The 19,682-nt window shown below is 35.6% G+C and overlaps 1 protein-coding gene across 1 annotated transcript in view; it reads right to left on the bottom strand.

The window, feature by feature from the left end:
- The window catches only part of CSMD1 (CUB and Sushi multiple domains 1), a 1,238,313-nt gene that overhangs the window by 29,703 nt on the left and 1,188,928 nt on the right, over nt 1–19,682 (bottom strand). The window contains 3 exon segments of the mRNA XM_050893357.1: nt 4,975–5,157; nt 9,777–9,950; nt 13,120–13,308. Of these exon segments, the coding sequence (XP_050749314.1) occupies nt 4,975–5,157; nt 9,777–9,950; nt 13,120–13,308 (546 nt within the window).

Below are 19,682 nucleotides of genomic sequence, written 5' to 3'. Positions count from 1 at the left end.
CTGAAAAAAAAAAAAAAAAAAGTAGGTCAACAGCCCATCCTATAAAAAAGCTATAGCAAGTTTTACTAAGAAATGTTTAGTATATAATAAGTATACTCTTGAATTAATATCTTATTTCTCTTTGTTAATATGATCACTTGCATTTGTTTTGTTTTGTTTTTTCAATTGCTGATTCAGGTAGTTTGCACTGCTTGTTCTGCTCCACCCAATACAGTCACTGGAGAGAAGAAAGCTCATTCAGGACTTTCTGACAGACCTGTGCCTCTGTTTTGCCTTTGGGCACACTTTTGTATTCTCTTCCTGTCTTCTGGTATCTCCTCTTTCAATTGTAAAAATGCATAAATAGTAAATTATGATCTTCCTGTCCTTTTCTTTTTTTGAATCAAGAAAATAATAGACATTCTGTATTGGCCTCAATATCTTTTTGGCATCTGTAGCTATACATTAAGGCAATGATTATGTTTCAGCTTCATACATCCAAGATTTGACAGTGGTTTACTTTGACTACACGTTGGGTTTTGGGGAGGGTTTAGTGTTTTTTTTTTTTCCAATGGACCAGCTAATCATGAGAAGGATTTGTTTGGTTGGTTTGAATTTTTCTAACAACTTTCCTCTAAAGCATCTTTATTTGACCATGCTGGCAGACAGGACACTGGCAAAAGTACGATAACATTCCACCGTTGGACAGAGACTACTCCTCTTCATAGGAATAAAATAAAACTATCATGAGGTTAAGAGATTAACAGGGTTAATCAAGAGTTAGTAAGAAATGTGCATCTAAATCAAACTCTTTCCTTCAACCTTCCATAGAGCATGAAGTGGTTTGTAAGACTGGGAGGACATCCTTCAACTGTCTCTTGCACAGTTTTCAAAAGCTGGCAACTCTTTCTACTCTTCCTACAGCACAAATAAGTGTGGTCTCTTGAGAAGTGAAATGATTTAGTCTAATACAATGATATGATCAAATATAAGTATGATTAAACTTAATGGCTTGGAATATTGTGGTGGATTAGCCCTGGCTAACGCCAAATGCCCACCCAGCTGCTCACTCACTGCTCCCTTCTCAGCAGAAAGGATGACAAAGCTCATGCGCCAAGATAGGGACAGGGGAATTGCTTACCAATTACCATTGTGGGTAAAACAGACTGAACTTGGGGACAATTCCTTTAATTAATTGCCAATTGAAATAGATTTGGATAGGGACAAAAAGACAAACATTAAAACAACACCTTTCTTCCCCTTTTTCCCAGGGTTAACTTCATTCCTTCACTTCAGGCTCCTCTACCTGCCCCACGAGTGGTGCAGAGGGGACAGAGATGGGGAGTTACAGTCACTACTCAGCAGTTTGTCTCTGCCACTCCTTTCTCCCTAGAGAACTGGAGGAATTCCAGTCACAGTCATATCCTGAGCTGCATCAAAAGAATTGTGACCAGCAGGTCGAGGGAGGTGATTCTCCCCTTCTACTCCATTCTCGTGAGACCCCATCTGGAGTACCGCATCCAGCTCTGGGGCCCTGTTGTGGTTTAACCCCAGCCAGCAACTAAGCACCACACAGCCATTCACCCCTCCCACCTCCCAGAGGGATGAAGAGGAGGATCGGGGAAAAAAAAAAGTGAAACTCGTGGGTTGAGATAACAGCAGTTTAATAACTAAATAAAATAAAATATAAAACTAATAATAATAAAAATATAATAACAATAATAATTGTAATGAAGAGGAATATAACCAAAAAAAGAGAGAAATAAAACCCAAGAAAAGACAAGTGATGTACAATGCAATTGCTCACCACCCACTGACCAATGCCTAAGCAGCGATCCACCCCTCCTGGCCAACTCCCCCCAGTTTATATACTGAGCATGATGTTCTATGGTATGGAATAACCCTTTAGCTAGTTCCAGTCAGCTGCCCCAGCTATGCTCCCTCCCAGCTTCTTGTACACCTGCTTGCTGGCAGAGCATGGGAAACTAAAAAGCCCCTAACTTAGGATAAGCGCTACTTAGCAACAACTAAAACATCAGAGTGTTATCAACATTATTCTCACACTAAATCCAAAACACAGCCCTGTACCAGCTACTAAGAAGAAAATTAACTCTATCCCAGCCGAAACCAGGACAGGCCCCCAGCACAAGAAAGGCATGGACCTGTTAGAGTGGGTCCAGAGGAGGGCCACAAAAATGATCAGAGGCTGGAACACCTCTCCTATGAGGAAAGGCTGAGAGAGTTGGGATTGTTCAGCCTGGAGAAGAGAAGGCTCCAGGAAGACCTTATTGCAGCCTTCTAGTACCTAAAGGGGGCCTACAAGAAAGATGGAAAAAGACTTTTTATCAAGGCCTGTAGTGACAGAACAAGGGGTAACGGTTTTAAACTGAAAGAAGGTAGATTTAGATTGGACATAGGGAAGAAATTATTTACCATGCGGGTGGTGAGACACTGGAACAGGTTGTCCATTGAAGTTGTGGATGCCCCATCCCTGGAAGTGTTCAACATCAGGCTGGGGGGGCTTTGAGCAAACTAATCTACTGGAAGATGTCCCTGCCCATGGCAGGGAGGTTGGACTAGATTATCTTTAAACATCCCTTCCAACCCAAATCATTCTACGATGCTATGATAATACTAATAGAACAAATTAAAGACCATGTGCAGATACTGGTCAAGGTACAACACTGAGCTGCATTAGGAAAGCTTGGATGCATTCATTAAGGCTAAATGTATTTATGGAATTTATGCAAAGACAACAAGTCTGCAGATGCTTAACATTTGACAAAATGATAATTTGACAGTAGTTGACTATAAAATAATCCTTACACTACTTATAATATTTATTTTACTTATTACATTTCCTCATATTTACTTAATTCAATTTATCGCATCTTCCTATTTATGTAAATCACGGAATCAAAGAATCACAGAATGGTTGAGATTGGAAGGGACCTCTGGAGGTAATCTCGTTAAGCAAGCCTACTGAGAGCCAGTTGCCTAGGACCATATCCGGATGGCTTTTGACTGTCTCCAAGGATGGAGACTCCACCACCTCTCTGGGAACCTGTGCCGATGCTCAGTCAGCTTCACTGTAAAAAATTGTTTCCTGATGTTCAGACAGACCTCCTGTGTTTCAGTTTGTGCCCATTGCCTCTTGTCCTGTCACTTGGCACCACTGAAAAGAGCCTGGCTCCATCTTCTGTGCACCCTGCCTTCAGATATTTATATATGTTGATAAGATCCCTCCTGAGCCTTCTCTTCCCTAGGCTGGGCATTCCCAGCTCTTTCAGCCTTTCCTCAGAGGAGAGATGCTTTAGTCCCTTCATCATCTTAATAGCCTTTTGCTGGACTCTATCCAGTAAGTCCATGTCTCTCTAGTACTGAGGAGACCAGAACTGGACCCAGCACTCCAGATGCTGCCTCACCAGTGCTGAGTAAAGGGGAAGGATCACTTTCCTCCTAAGGCAGCCTGGGATACCATTAGCTTTCTTTGCAGCAAGGGTACTTTGCTGATTATGTTCAACTTGTTTTCCACCAGAACCCCCAGCTGGATGGGCCCCAGCATAATAGTTAGAATCTAATAGTTATAATCTCATAGTTATAGATTATAGGATTCATTAAAATAAACGCAATTTGCCAATTAAAAATTACTCTGAGTATTACTGATGTTTGGAATAATACCTAAATGCCTTTGTTTTTATGAAGTCTTATTCACTCGTTATGTATAAAAGTTTCAAATACCGAAGAGAAAAATTCAGTAGGTTGGAACTTGAACTTGTAGAGGTGAAAAGGTATTCTCCTCCTAATCTCATCCTTGTTTATACTAAACAGGAAACAATTGAAGGAGAAGAGAAAAATGGACAGAAAGGGGCATTTTTCTTTGTTTGTGGTTTTTTTCTTTTTTCTGAAAACAGAAGGTTGAAGCAAAAAGATAAAGAAAGAAAAAGCAGCAGCATTTCAAACACTGTTAATTGCCACTGAGTGCTGCTGTCCTGTTATACTTAATGTCTTCATGCAAGGGAAGAAGAAAGGACATTGCAAAACTTCAATTTTCTGCTGAAGGTACTGATTCTGTGCCCACTGCCATTTTCATACAGTTATGGTGATATCTACACTGACAGAAGATTAGTCTGTGCTGAAGAATACTGCAAAAGAACAATTGTTAGATGAGAATACTGTGATAAAATCCCTAGGTGAAAAAATATAACGAATTTGTTAAAAATATTTTGTCCTATCTTCCATTTTATCATTTAGTATAGCAGACAACAGATACTATAGAATCCATCAACTCCAATGAATTAGATAAAGTAACTTTTCAAACATTCTTGGAAAACAAAAAGTCACTTTAAAACTGAATCTGTAGTTTTCCATTACTGCTTTCCAATTCTGACAGTGCACAAAAAGTGTAAAAATTCTTTACTATATTTTTTATCTTATTCTAAAATGTGATTTCCAGAAATATTCTCTGTTGCATTTTTTCTGAAAGAGATAGCATAAAAATAGTATATCTGATAAAAAAGTAGTCTAACTTAAGTGGAGAAATATATATTAGTTTATACTTAGTTAAGAATGCAACATTATTTTATCATCTGTTCAGTCCTTGATGTATAGATATTATACAGAAAGAGAAGATGAAAACATTTTATTGTTAGAAGACATTTATTTATCACTCCATTTTCATACCTTCAATCAGAAGCATTTGTTTAATTTTACATTTAACTCAGGTATCTATTCTCTATTTTCAGGCTCAATATTTGTTTAACTAGAATTATTTTCTCACACTCTTCTTATAAATATATACTCCAAAACTTTATCAGTTTGGATTTAGGTTTTCAAGCAAAACATGAACTGCTTGCAAAATCTTTTATATGAAATTTCTACAGAGCAATATGAAAGCATATTTCTGGCACAGAATTTCTTTTCAATTAAAGAATAAAATGTCATTAGTAAATGTCATTCAATGGTGTCACAAATGCTGATGGTATCAATACCTACCTTCACACACAGGCTGTATACCTGACCAGGAACCATTAAGCAGGCATGTTCGTTCTGCAGATCCTCTCAGCTGATAACCCATTTCACATGAGAAACGTAGCAGACTTTTTATTTTGAACTCATCCCCTAGTCTAGACCCATGAGCTGGTACTCCTGGATCATCGCAATAGCCAGGATTATTTCCTGTAAAACACAACAGAGCAGAATTATTGGCAGAGATGTTATGTGCAAATGTAGTGGTAGTGAAGATACTCTCTTGCGAATAGTACTACTAACTGCATTGTTTCTGTTATAATTAATCACTTTTCTTCCAGTGCGAGGGCGTGAAATCAAAGCCAAGCACGAAAATAACATGTCTTCTTAGCCTACTTCTTATCTCAGAGCTATGCAGACCGAAATATAGAATGTGATAAAATAAAAGATAAAAGATAATTGTCAGTTCAATTAATTTGTTGTCTTTTTGACATAAATAACATCTTCTACACATTGTATTTTATTGTTCAACTTCTCTGCTAGTAATAACTTCTAATAACAAGAATTAGATAACAGCAAGAGTGAAGAGAACCATATTAAAGTTTCTTAAGAACTATATTTGAAATACATATATCCACAGAAAAGACTAAATGGTATCTGGCCCTCTGTGCCTGTCAAGAATGGAAAGGACACCTCATAATTTTCCTTATCCTTTAAATTCCTATGCAAGTATTGGCTACAATTTTAGAAGAGAAAGAAGGTGCTGCAAAACAGACCTCTCAAACATGTCCTCATAGGTCTGATGAACCAGTCAACTGCCTTATCAGATAAAGCGGCTGCTACAGGAAATGCTACCCAAGATGGTTAAGGAAGTATGGTCCCACTATCAATAATTTATTATAAATTTTGACATAAAATTGTATCTCTCCTAAATCCCTCTGTGTCTAAATTGTGGTTCATAGCAACATTATCCTTTGTTCTCCATTTTTAAGTTATACATCTAGACTGAATTTCTATTAAAACTATGGTTTGGTTTTTTTCAAAATATGCATAAATAATTCCATAGGTTGAAGTCTGTATCTTCTTAGATAGGTTTTTCATCATACGTACACCTCTCAGATGAAGGACAAAATCTTGAACAAAGGAATAACAATAGCAAAACATTGAGAAAACTCAAACTTTTATTTTAGAAATTAAAATTTTCTGAAGTCAGAAAGTACGATTATGTGTGTGGCATAAGGTTTTCAGTATAGCAAGTTTGAGACACTTTGGATACAATCATGCTTCCTCATACAAGGAGACCAAGACACAGTTCCTGAATTCAAGACTAACTTGTGGGCTTTGATTGTGTCCACTTTGCTTGGTATTAGCTTCTTCTAGAATATATTGTCCTTGTCACCCTGCCCTATACCATTTGGACCTAGATTTCCTTGTCTAAATACATGCTTGTAAACAGTGTGTCTTGAAGCCAGCTGGTATGTTCTGTCCACATCTATACTGTTAAACTCACTCTCCAAAACAGAGTGGCTGCATCCAAAGTGGCTGTTGAGAATAATCTCCAGCACACATTATCTTGTGAAGTATTTGTGCATTGTTTGATGGAGTGTTAGTTGGGATGGGTGAAAACCATTCTGGGGACAATTCTAAGAGTATAATGGTCTCGGTGATCAACTACTAGCATCCATGACCTATGCCCTGGCACTGTTCAATCAGCAGTCCAGATGTGGCCTCTGGATGCCATCTGCTTCCCCTTAATCCAAGACATTACTATTTCACAGACATTTTTGCCTGCTTCAAATGTGTGAAATAACACGAGGGCCGTGATCCAGGCTACCACTGTGGCATGTTTACAGCATGAAACAGATACGTAGCACATACTTTGGCTTGTGAATGCAAAGACTGCAGGAATTGTTCAGGACAGAAGGATCTATGATTCTAAAATTCTGATGATGTCTCACTTTGCTTTGGGAATTTGCTGAGGGAATTATTCCAAATGAATGACCAGTTTTTTTTTCTTGGATACACCTAGTTTTGTCTTGGAGAAAGTTTAAACTGGAGCCATGCAAGTTTATAGTCAAAGGGTATAGACAAACACAGTTACAGTATTATGAAGGTCTAGACCCTTTTTTATTTAGCAATGTAGAAGCCTACATATCCATTACTGAAAAATGAGTGTGAGTAATCTTAAACAAAAATCTCAACTGTCACTTAACTCATAAGATACAAGTGTCCATCACTGCAACAGGTCCCAGGTGACAACAAACCCTGAGATCATATTTATACTATCATGCATTCAAACATATATTAATATATAATAAAGAAATGAACCGCATGCAGAAACAGACTACAGGTTTCAAGTGTTATATTGGGACTGTTTTTCATATCCCTTAAGTATAAAACCAATTAGCTGTCTCAGTTGTCCTAGGCACAATCATTCTTTCTCTGACATTATGAATACAAATTATTCATATTGTTTTTTTAATGGAGTAATCTCCTGAATACCTAACATGGAAAGTGTAGTTATTTTTATAATTCTAAATCCCTTAGAGGAATGAGACACCTTTTTAGGTTTTTTTGGCTGTTTGTTTGGGAGATTTTGTTTAATTTTTTTAATTGAGTTAACAAAGATAGATTTCTCATTTTCCTAGGGAATTGCCTTACTCTCAAGATGGTGTCACATCATGTTCAAACGTAGAAAACTAAATTCTGCATCAGTAACAATGTTTTAGTTACACTAGAGATACTTTCCCCATCATAGGAGATGACTATAGTGGTCTTTAATGTTTTAAAAATCTATCACTCTATAAAAATACTATCATATTCATGACTGATATCTGAAGAGTCTCAATTATTAGTGATTAAAATTTCTTTCCACCTGCATGAGAATTTCCCTTGTGGTGGGAAATGTTGGGTACCAGCACTAGAGGCCTGTGACCTTAAAAATTTTAAATTCTTGGTGCAATCTCAGATCTGGTATTTTATACTGGATAAAAAGGTGAAAGTGACATAAATGTGGGCTTAAGATAAGCAAGAAAAGGCCATTTCTGTGTGGAAACCATCCATATGATTGTCCTGCAGAGATTCTTTTCAGGTCTAGGCATAGAGACCATGATGGCAGTGAGATCTAGCGGTGTGAGAAGACTCTAAGTAAACTCTTTCCTCCTTGAGCAGCTGAGAACAGAAAAGAAATATTAGTGATTTAAATTCACTTCCTTTCCTCAGTATTTCAAATTCTGCTCAGCATCCTTGCAGAATCTGCTTATGAATGGACCATTTTCAATGAACTCTTATTTAAAGCTTTTCCAAAGTACACAATTTAAATACCTTACACCTATTTAAATTAGGTCAAATCTGAATTGAACCACATTGAATCAGATCAGTCCAACAGTGGGCATGTCCAAGAGCTTAGGGGAAGTTATAAGAAGATTCTATAATGTGTAATTATGGAACAATGTTCTCATTAGGAAATTTTCTTCTCAAACCTGTCAGATATTTGTTTTCTTATATACTGAAGTGTGTAGACTTGTTCCCCTTACAAAACTTATTAATACACTATGGATGTCCTTAGTAGCTAATCCTTGTCTGAGCTCTTGACTTCAACAAAACTGTGTAATGTTTTATGTGTTCTTCTAAATTTGCGTAGTTAGTCTAGGGGAGAATAAACTGTTCCTGTACTTCCTGACAACACCAAGAACATTGCAGAGGTTTATGGTATTTGCGCATTGTGGCACTAATAAAGAATATTTCTGTAAGTGAAAAGAGGAACATAACGTATGAAGTTTACCATCTAATACCTTTGCTGTGGTGTTTTTTAATCAACATTTTCCTATGTGACAACCTTTGTTTACACAAAACAATGTTCATAAAAATAAAATTTAATACATGCATCCTTTTTAAGCAGAACTCTCAGGTTTTAAATAGTGTTTTGTGGCTTCTATATACATGTCCTGGTTTCGGCTGGAACAGAGTTAATTTTCTTCTCAGTAGCTGGTACAGTGCTGTGTTTTGGATTTAGTGTGAGAATAATGTTGATAACACGCTGATGGTTTAGTTGTTGCTAAGTAGCGCTTATCCTAAGTTAAGGATTTTTCAGTTTCCCATGCTCTGCCAGCAAGCAGGTGTACAAGAAGCTGGGAGGGAGCAGAGCCAGGACAGCTGACCCGAACTAGCCAAAGAGATATTCCATACCATAGAACGTCATGCTCAGTATATAAACTGGGGGGAGTTGGCCAGGAGGGGCGGATCGCTGCTCAGGCATCGGTCAGCGGGTGGTGAGCAATTGCATTGTGAATCACTGGTTTTTTTTCCCTTGAGTTTTATTTCTTTTTTTTTTTCTTTTTTCTTTTCCTTTTTTTTTGTTATATTCCATTTCATTACTATTATTATTATTATTATATTTCATTATTATTATTGTTAGTATTATATTTTACTTTGTTTATTAAACTGTTCTTATCTCAACCCACGAGTTTTACCGTTTTTCCTGATTCTCCTCTCCATCCCACTGGGAGGGTGGAGGAGTGAGGGAGAAGCTGCGTGATGCTTAGTTGCTGGCTGGGGATAAACCAGGACAATACTGCAGTATACAACTATAGTATCTAGCTAAGGAGTAAAGTTAAGAACTAATCACAAAGAGAATGAGACAATATATGAGAATATTTCAATAAATGGCTATAACTCAGCTGAATTGGTGAAAGCTGGCTATTGGTGAAATTAAAATATACTTGGAAAAGAAACAAAAAAAATATCTTGACTGTAGTTAAAAATTGCTTGAGAATAGCCTTATTCATGTAATTACAAGATGACATTCAGATGATGGTTGGTACAAGTACCTGAACAGTGAGGGAGAGTCCCACTCCAGTGGCTATCTTCTTGGCACTCCCTAGTAGAATTTCCTATGAGTCTTCGACCCGCTGTGCAAGAATAGTGAATTATGGAGCCATATGTAAATTTGTCTCCTGAAAGAACTGCATTGGCAGGTACCCCAGGATGTCCACAAGAAATGGCTAACAGAGGAAAGAGCACAATATTATAAGATATTTTCATCTTATACCTATTACAGAAAATACCTATTTTCTAGGCACAGAAAAAACCTATTATAACCTTTAAATATGAGGCTGGTTCCACACAACATAAACTTCTGTCTGGATTTCGACTCCTTCATATCTTCAGTTTTGCTGTCGCTATAGATGATTTACTGGTCATTTGTAAGATTAAACATAAAACTACATGTAAAACTAACCCATCCAGTTTAGCATTTCCCTGAAAATATACAGAGCCCTCTTTCCTCATTAATTTCTGTTCACTGTCCTTCCCTACAAATAATACACATTATTTCTGTTAAGGTTGGGAAAGAAGAAACCAAATAAGGTTAATGTTGCAATGTGCTTATATATTACAGATATGATAATGGTAAGTAGCTTTATCATATCTATAAAATAACTAGACACAGTTTAGGCAGTATAGAGAAACAAAAAACTTTAATCTGTAGTATTATAGCAATGTGTTGCACTAGAGTGAGGAAGAGGAAAATGGATTACTGATCATTTTTGTAAATGGGGAATCCTATTTATGCTTAAGTTAATGTGTACATTTTGTTTGAGAAAAAATTCAGATAAACAGTTTTCGTACAGAATAACTTGCAAACAAGTAGTTCAGATCTGTTACATGAGGAAACATAAGACAACTCAAGGTGAACGAGAAATCAAATTCTGAATGCTTTTTGTATAAAACTGAGGCCATCCAGTAGAGAAAGAAAAACCAAAGAAAATAAATTTTACATAACTTTAGTAAACAGTCACACAACTTAAACAGGCAACACTTAAGCGGAACACTTGAGCAGCTTTGTGAGTTACTTGAATGAATGATCTATTGGTCAAATATATTTTTTAGAAAAAAAAAAGACTGTTATTCTGATGACTATTACTCCTGACAGACATCAAAATTATTTCTGTTGTACTGGGTCCCATGATAATGTCAAACTGACTGCACAATGGATTTCTGCGAAAAGGCATGGTCCTGACCACTGCTCTTTCACTGCTGTGTGTTTCCCTTGCTTTCCTTGGGCTGGCTTAAGCATTCACGTAGCAAATGGCAAACCAAATCAGGACACTGATCTGGCTGAATAGTACTCCCACAGAAAAAAACACAGTTTAATTTTCAGCCAGATCAGTTGTCTTAATGAGCTTGCTTCAGTAACATGCAAATGCTAGTCCTGCCACTATTCTGGAAGGAGCTGCAGTGGGTGATCAGAGTTTTTGGAAGAAAATCATACGTAGGTCACCTTAATGTGGCTGTATAATGATTTGTAGTGAATAGCATGAAATTTTCCCAGTTTACGAAGAAGAAAAGAAGCATCCATTTTCAAGCAATGACACTCATAGGTATTGCCTTGCGTATAAAAGAGCAGTGCATTTCTCTTTTTTTACTCTTGAACTAGAATTGTTCATGGTAAACATTGTGTCCACTTTGGGTTCAAAATTTATCTCACCTGCCTCTCCAAACACTTTGCCCTATCACAAAAAGCAATCTTAAGCTTGAAAAAAAGAGATTATCACTGATAACCTTTGAAAATTACATCTCTCTCATAGTACTTGAAAAGACTGTGAGTGACTTCATCTGTGAATAGATAAACAGACCTTTCTCATAGAAAGAACCCTATTCATTTCACTCAGTTTTTCTTAGGGGAAAGAATGTTAAATTTGTCCTGGTGATATTTAGGATTCAGATAGTGTTTCAGTCCATCAGCAGCAAATTAGCAGCAGCTAATCCAGTAGGTGATTGAGGAATGTAGGCACCTCCCAGGCTCATTTGAAAGTTGCCACGACCTCAACCAATAGTCCCCAGAGCAAAGTCAGGAATTCCTGTTCTGAGGGAATGGAAACCTACGACTTTCCTCGAGCTCTGCCTAAAAAACAGAAAACAATGTAAATGCTATCAAACTTCCAAAACACTTGATTTGGAAAGACAGGTAGCTATTCTAGGTGATTTAGATTACCCATCCTTTTCTGCCCATTGCATAAGGAGTGTCCCTTCACACTGAAACCCCGGTCCTGGAAGTAGGAAGGGATCATCGACAGAATTGGGCCACAGACTTTCATAATGGTTTTTCTAAGATACAAAAAGTGAGGCACATGCTTGCATCAGTAAAATAGTCTTGCCAAATGAACAATTTTATGCAGCTATTTTGTATTTTAAATGTTGTATTTTGCTTAGTTTATTATTGAAAAGCAAATAAACCCAGTTTTCAGATTATAGCTCTTATTGACAGATATTGAAAGCATGGATTGTTGTGAAAAACCAAACAAAACTGCTTGGGTCATGTGGATATTAGATACATAGTAGTGGGAAGAAATCAAGCATAAAAAAGAAACAAATTCACTAACCTAGTTACATTTATTGATCTGATTGGTATATAAGTATAAATTCATAAAATAAATCATTTAAGTAAACAATCACAATTTTGTAAAGCAGAAACTTTAAAATCATCTGATGTGTTTGCAAATAAAATATACTTTAATTTCATTTGTTATTTCCTATAACTGCATTGTAATTCAGAAATCTAATGTCAGAAAATTAATAGTGATCAGAGAACAAAAATATCTCAATGGAAAATGAAAGTCAGCCAAACTGTTATTTTCTAGAGATTTGTAGCTCACTGAATTGATTATAGCAAACACCAGAAGATTTCCTCCCTTTCTGAGGAAAAAGTGATGGAGGAAGTGAAGTGCTGTTATGATGAGACCCTCTTGAGCAAAATTTTCCTACACATTTCATAGATTCGTTCTCACATACACACTTCAACATGTCTGAAAAAATTCTGAGATAGCCATTAATGGTCTTAGACTATGAATCTAAATGATAACATATAAATAATAATCTTAGATTTCCCTAGCTGTTTTCAGATATCTTAACAATACACCAAAAGGGGAAATTAATCTTACGTTCCTGGCATTTGAAATAATAGCTCCACAGTTCCCTCTAAATCCATTTTTAATAATGACAAGTTGCATGACATCTTGTCTTAATGTTTTCTTACTGAGGTGTACAATTTGCAATATGTTGATCCTAAAGTCCAGTTTTGTACCTCAATAGATGGCTACACTTTTTTTTGTCTATCATGACTAAAAATCACGCACCACTCTTTAATGTTAATCCAACTGAATGAATACTTACACAAACACTTTGGTAGTGATCTGTCCCATAAGCCGTTAGCTTTACAGGTCAAAGCAGATGATCCCAACAGATAAAAGCCCTTCTTGCAATGGTATGCCACACTTGTTCCGTATTTGAAACTTTCAGGATAATTCTGCTGTCCATGCCGAATTGCATTTTCCACAAAGCCAGGATCAGAACAGTTCACCACTGTAAGACAAACAGTGTTCATCACTGATGCATAATAGCAATGTCATAAATAAAGTGTAACAGTGATTTTTTTTGTTACTTCACTAGCAGCTCATGACTGTGGTCCATTTTATATCCTTTGTGGTTTTTATTTGACTTAAATATCAGATATGTTGACTCCTAAGTAAGTCTCTAGATCTTTTTGCTTTGAAAGTAATACTATGATTTTACTCCAGCTCTTGTAATAGTCTTGGACATACAAGTAGTTCAAAGATAAAAGAGAAATTGGAGGAATTTTTTACCATTCTCTTGGTAGGCTTAGTTTGGTCTTCTATGTAATTTTTATGTGAAGGAAACCAAATTAAAATTAAATGCGTACGTAGTTTAAAAAACACTTTAACATTTTCTTTTTTAATTTTCTGTAATGAGAAAAGTTGCTTCCATTAACAAGAACATTTTCTGCTATTAATGTGTAGAACAGAAAAAGGAAGATGGTGAAAAATCAAATATTTGATAGTAGAGTGGGAGTGAGGGTAAGCGCTAAAAAACATTAAGTTATTTTTCAGATAGCAGTTAAAAACCTAAGAAATTATGGGTTTTGTCATGACTGTTTAGTTTTTATATAAGGTATATCTGCCGTCCCCAATCCTTTGTTTTATCCTCTGCAGTTAACATGATGGTTTGTTGGTAGAACATTATGATGAGACACTAAGGTCTCCATTGCAAACTCCCAGTTTTGCTGTCTATTCATCTGAAGCTATCTGAAAAGTTATAAATACCTCCTCCACCCCTCCCTTGTCTTCACCTTAAACATAATGGTATAAATAAAAAAACCCTTAGAATATTATTAGTATTATAAATTACAACTCATCAAACAATGACAGGAATCTACCTTTCAGGTATATTATCTAGTTCAAATTAATTTTCATGAAAAAGAAACCAGTGGAGAAGAACATCAGATAGCATTATCATTTTAGAGGTAACATATACAGAGTCACTAATGCACAGTTTTTTACTCCTGAATCATATTTTTTTCAAAAGGTTAAGTTTCATCATACCTATAATTTAAATTTACTGATTAGCTAATACTCTAGAACAAGTCAGCTTTTGCAAATGTTCACTCATTGAAAGAATATTTCATTCAATCAGCTAAAAAGTATCAGGATTTTAAAGAAATATTAACATCCTAAAATTTAATTTTGGGTGAAAAACAGTTAAAATTGTTTTTATTTCTCTTTCTCTTTTAAAGGCATAATCTTAAAAGTATTAAAAGTTCATGATTTCAATCTGGCAATGGATTCTAGACAAGCATACACCTAGGTCTAAAGAACGTCCCATATGAATCCGAAGTTTTCCTTCATAAAAATTACTTTAGAAGTAATAGTTGGGGGTGGGGGGAGAAGGAGAACACTCTTTGGCATGAAGCAAACCTATTTGCCATCTACTGATTGTTATTAAAAACACTGCAGATAAAATTACACAGAAAAGCAAAATACATTTAAAAAACATTAGGTATTACAATGATGTACATAAAGCATTAGCAAGGCATTACCTAACCTCATGAAGAGACGTGGTTAATGGAAGAGACCTGCTCTTTTTTTCCTGAGGAGTAGTAAAGCTACAGTCTCATAACTGAAACTATTCCCATTCTGTTTTATGGTGAATCCTATGAAATAATTCACCAGAGGAGTTACATTTAGCTTACGTTATAACAGTTTAGCTTATATTTCATACTACCAACATTTATTTAAACTTAGTGTTATAACCTTATAAATGTTATACATAAATCAGATATGTGCAGGTTAAATAAATATGTGTTTACACTGGGATTTCATTGACAGAAGCAAATACCTTCTCACCTCCTGACTTTTTTTCTGTCCCATAAAAGAGGGAAAAATGCAAAGTCCTAAAATCTCACTGCTCTTTGGAAGTTGTGAAAGATTTGGATGTGGAAGTCTGTGTCTCTGTATTTGCCTTGAAGAACTCTGAATATTCCTGCTTCTGGGGATCTCTATTTAAAAGTACTATTATGAGAAAATGCTTTATTCTTTTTACATTACACTTTCTTTGTTACTGCTTTTTTCCATTATTACTAATCACTGTCAACTAAGTCTAATTCTTTCACTGGCAATATAACTATCACTGTAGAACAGGGACACAAGTGAAAGTTTGTAAGACATACAGCTCACTGACACGAAGCCCTACCAAAATATTAAACTAGATCTGAATGAGCTCATAAGTCTGTATTCACAGTGCAATTCTTTGTTACAGAAACTAGCACAGCTCCCAGAAGCAATGCACACTGCATCCCAATTAACCCTGCTTCTTAGGCAATTAGACGTGGTGTAGTGCTGTGTAGATGCTGCTGTAAAGCTTCTGCTTTTGGAACTAGCCTGCATCCTCTGCATAGTTATAAGTTGCCTTGTACAAACATATCCTTAAACTCAATCACTCCACATATGTATATACTTTCCTTAACGTTTGAAGCTACATCTATATCAATATGAAGTAAAGAATACCAGCACTTGTTCTCTGGCATGAGGCCAGCAGACAGTGGCCACATCTGTGGTGGTGTGCTCTGCTACCCTCCAGGCTGGGGTGAATTTCTCTGAACCGTTCATCAGGAATGGTCCTGCTGCCCATGCTAAGCCCTGAACTATGCTTCAAACAATTCCTGTGGATGTACTACTTGGTTCAAATGAAAAACTTGTTGGAGAACCTTCTTAATTAGTAGAGGCAATTAAGTTCCCATGCCCAGGCACTGTTTAGTTTAAAAATATAGATACATTTAAATTCAAATGCAGAAGTGAATATTTCACAACCTTTTTATTTAGCTAAAATTGCTATTATATAGTAATGCAGTTTTGATCCCCAACTTCACAATAACACAATATCAGTATTGTGACCCATCATATCACAAACTGATGTCCAAGGCTGTATGGAATATTTGTACTGGTGCAGAACTGAACTCAGGTCTTCTGAGACCTATGTCCATGCTGTAATCACCACACAATTTTGGAACGAAACTGCATACCGAACAGTAACTACAGCAAAATAACACTTTTTCAGTCTACTGATATCTACCTATTTTAGCAACCATCTTGATTACCAGCAAAGGCAGGTTTTTCTTTAAATAATTTCTATACAGGTAAAAAAGTATAATGTTAATTGTCTTTTATGACTGTAAAAATCCTCTGGAATAAAAAAAAAAATGTAATAGTTCAAAGGTGAATTAATATGAATTTATCAATCATATTTAAAACTTTTCTGTATTAGAAATTTTATCCTGGTGCAACTAGGACTCCTTGCTGTACTCACATAGATCCACAGTACAGGTACATGTTTAGTAGCCTGCATTTAATATTATCCACATTTGTTTTAACTCAGTACTATAGCATTAGAAATTGGCCATGTGCAGCTTAAACAGTACATATAATTTTACAGTGAGATTTCATTAATGAAAACACAAAACTAGTGGAAATTTGCATGCAGACACATACTACTGGACTTTTTTCCAACCTATAGGACAAGATTCATATTGCTTGTCTACCGAACTTAGTTTCTTGTGATCTCAAAATTTCTTTTGCAAGAATCTTCCCCTGTGCAATTTATATTTTTAGTTTATTTTCTGGTGGGATTTTTGGGTGGTTTTGGTTTGGTTTTTTTTTGTCTGAGAATGAAGTTTCTTGCCCTTTTACTTCTTTTCTAGGGCTCTAAATGTTAAATACAAACAGGTTGTACTTATAGTACCATGGCTAAAATAACATGATTGTTCAGAATCAGTGAAAAAAAAATTACAATAGTGTTTATGAAGCCATTAAAACTAAACAAGTTCCACATTCATTTTCAACTTCATTTCATTCATTTTTAATCAGTTTGCTCCTACATGAAATCTAGTACAGAAACAAAAAGATAGAGGTGAGTAAATTTGAAGACTGAAAATTATATGTTTGAAGAAGAATTATATAATTCCTGGAATGACATGCAGTACTTCAAAATGTTTCATCCTTAAGCTTTTGCATTGAAAGCCACAGGAAAGCATAGGTGGCATTGGTGATTTGCCCTTGGTTTAACTCTTTTTATCATCAATGCTTGAAAATAGAAGTGTTTGGATTACAATATTTCCAACTTTTTCTTTTCCCAAAAATGATTTTTTTTCCGGTTTGATTTTGTTCAAGTAAGAAAATAAAACACCATTAAAAACATTAATTTTTGTCAGGCAAATTTTTTTGCAATTTAAATTTTAAATAATTCGCAAAGCTACTTACAGGGTTTAGCTGCCTCAGAAAAAAGAAGTTTTATTCTTGTTCGTTAAAACTAGTCAAAATAAAATAATGACAATGGCTGAAATAAGAGCTTTGAAACAGAGGTCTGAATTTATGTTCTTTACTAGGAAGATGGGTTCTATACTGTTCAGCTAGATCAGATGATAATGAATACAAGACAGAGCTTTAACTCACCCTCACAAGATTGGAAGTTACTCTGTTGTGCTTCCAATGTTTACAAGCACTAAGTATAGCAAGAATGCATATGTTATACTGTAGAATTTCTTAACTTTCAGTGATCATAAGCTGTTAAGTATTATCAGTTCTTTCAGTTCTTAAAAATATTTTATGTGTGCGTTGAGCAGTGTATAGGTGTTTTGGTGATCTACATTACTGTTTCAAGTCTGTCTGAGTTTGAATTTACTGACATGGATACACATGCAACCTAATTCCCATTGAATGAGGGTTATTAATTTCCAGTACTTGGATTTGCAAGAGTGACGTTATGCCTCTTTTGCCTTTCACTACTCCTAGGATACAAAGGAGCTTAATTGCACACCTTACTTTCAGCGCTGGCAAGAGGGCATGATAGCATTATTATGCTTGTTCAATACCTTTGGATCAAAAGATTGTCTATAGATGTGAACTTTTCCCTAGTTTCATGCTTCTGACTTTTGGATAGTTTTCCATTGATAAGAAAATATAAACCTTGTTTATAAATTATCTGTGATACACAGAATCTTTCCATATTTTTTTTTATATTAAGCAGTAACAGGATAAAACAGTCCTAGGAGTAGTTTCTGGAATCAAATATGTTCACTGTAATTGAAGCACTAAGGACTACGTTAGAGGCTCATATGCCCTCTTACACCTTTTTTTGACCATAAAAAAATCTTAACTTCTGCTTCTCAAACCAACAAACCACGAACAGGAACATTAAAGAATACTCACCCCAAGAACACAGGACAGTCTTTAAAAGAAGTCACTTTGATAATCTTCAGACTGATTTAAGAGCTTAGACTTTATGTTTATCATATCCTAAGTGAGAGCTTGTCTACCACCGCCATTCTAAAAAGTCATTGCTATGTTTTCTCAAGAGTCTATGTGAAGACAGAATGAATGCTCTGCAACTGCTTTACTGCAAAGAGCACTGCTTGCTATGTTCACACAGTACCTCCAAGACAGGGCTGCGCTGGGGAGGAAAGTAATGCCTTGCCTGAAGTTCTGAATGAGGGACAGAAATGCAGCAGATGCCCTGGTACTCTCTTTTGCTGGAATTGGGAAGACACTAGGCATCTACAGGCACAAATCTCTCTCAAAAAAAAGGCCTTTTAGAGCAAAAATGCAGACAACCTGCCATGGCTTCGTGGACTATCAGTCATGTGGAAATCTCATTTGGGAGTTATGAGAGCTCCAGAATATCGGAAAGTAATATTTCTTTAACCATAATATAGAATGCTTATTTTATTTCTGGATCAAAGTCATAAACTGTTTTATTTAAAAATAAACAGTGAAATACTGGACAGATAAAAATACTGTAAAAGTAAAAAGCAGTGAAATAAACAGTGAAATGACATTTTAGAATTTGTTCAAAAGAAAGAGCAAAAATGTTTTTTCCACTGCAATTTAGTGAAAATCATTGTTATTGCACTCAAATATACACTGGCTTAGCTGAAACAGAATATTGAAACTATTTGGCCAAATTCTTCCAATTTTAATATTGGAATATTCTATTGAAATAGAAGAAAAATCTGAAGCATGTTGCAAAATTCTCGCATTTATTGAAGGTTTTGCACATTCATGAATACAATTATTTTCAAAAATTTTTCCCATCCTATGGATTACTCAAGTCTTTCCCTAGGTTTAATTTTTAACAAGCATTCACAACAGCTGTCCCTTTTTTTAGTACAGTTGAGACTATTAAAATAAAACAAAATAAAATATAAGTGCTTAAAATTGAAAATTTGTTTTAATGGGTAAGCCTGCCAAGTTAGCTTCTGAAAAGCCAGTATTAGAAATTAAGAAAAAAGAACTTTGTTTCATGAAGATATGCTGCCCTAAAGCTACCCAAAAGCAATTCTAACTGAATTATCTTTGAAACACAATAGGGAGAACTGAAAAACTTAATTC

Source organism: Gymnogyps californianus, chromosome 3 (genome assembly GCF_018139145.2).
Source record: "Gymnogyps californianus isolate 813 chromosome 3, ASM1813914v2, whole genome shotgun sequence".
NCBI classification, from domain to species: Eukaryota; Metazoa; Chordata; class Aves; order Accipitriformes; family Cathartidae; genus Gymnogyps; species Gymnogyps californianus.
This window is presented reverse-complemented; position numbering and strand designations above follow the sequence as displayed.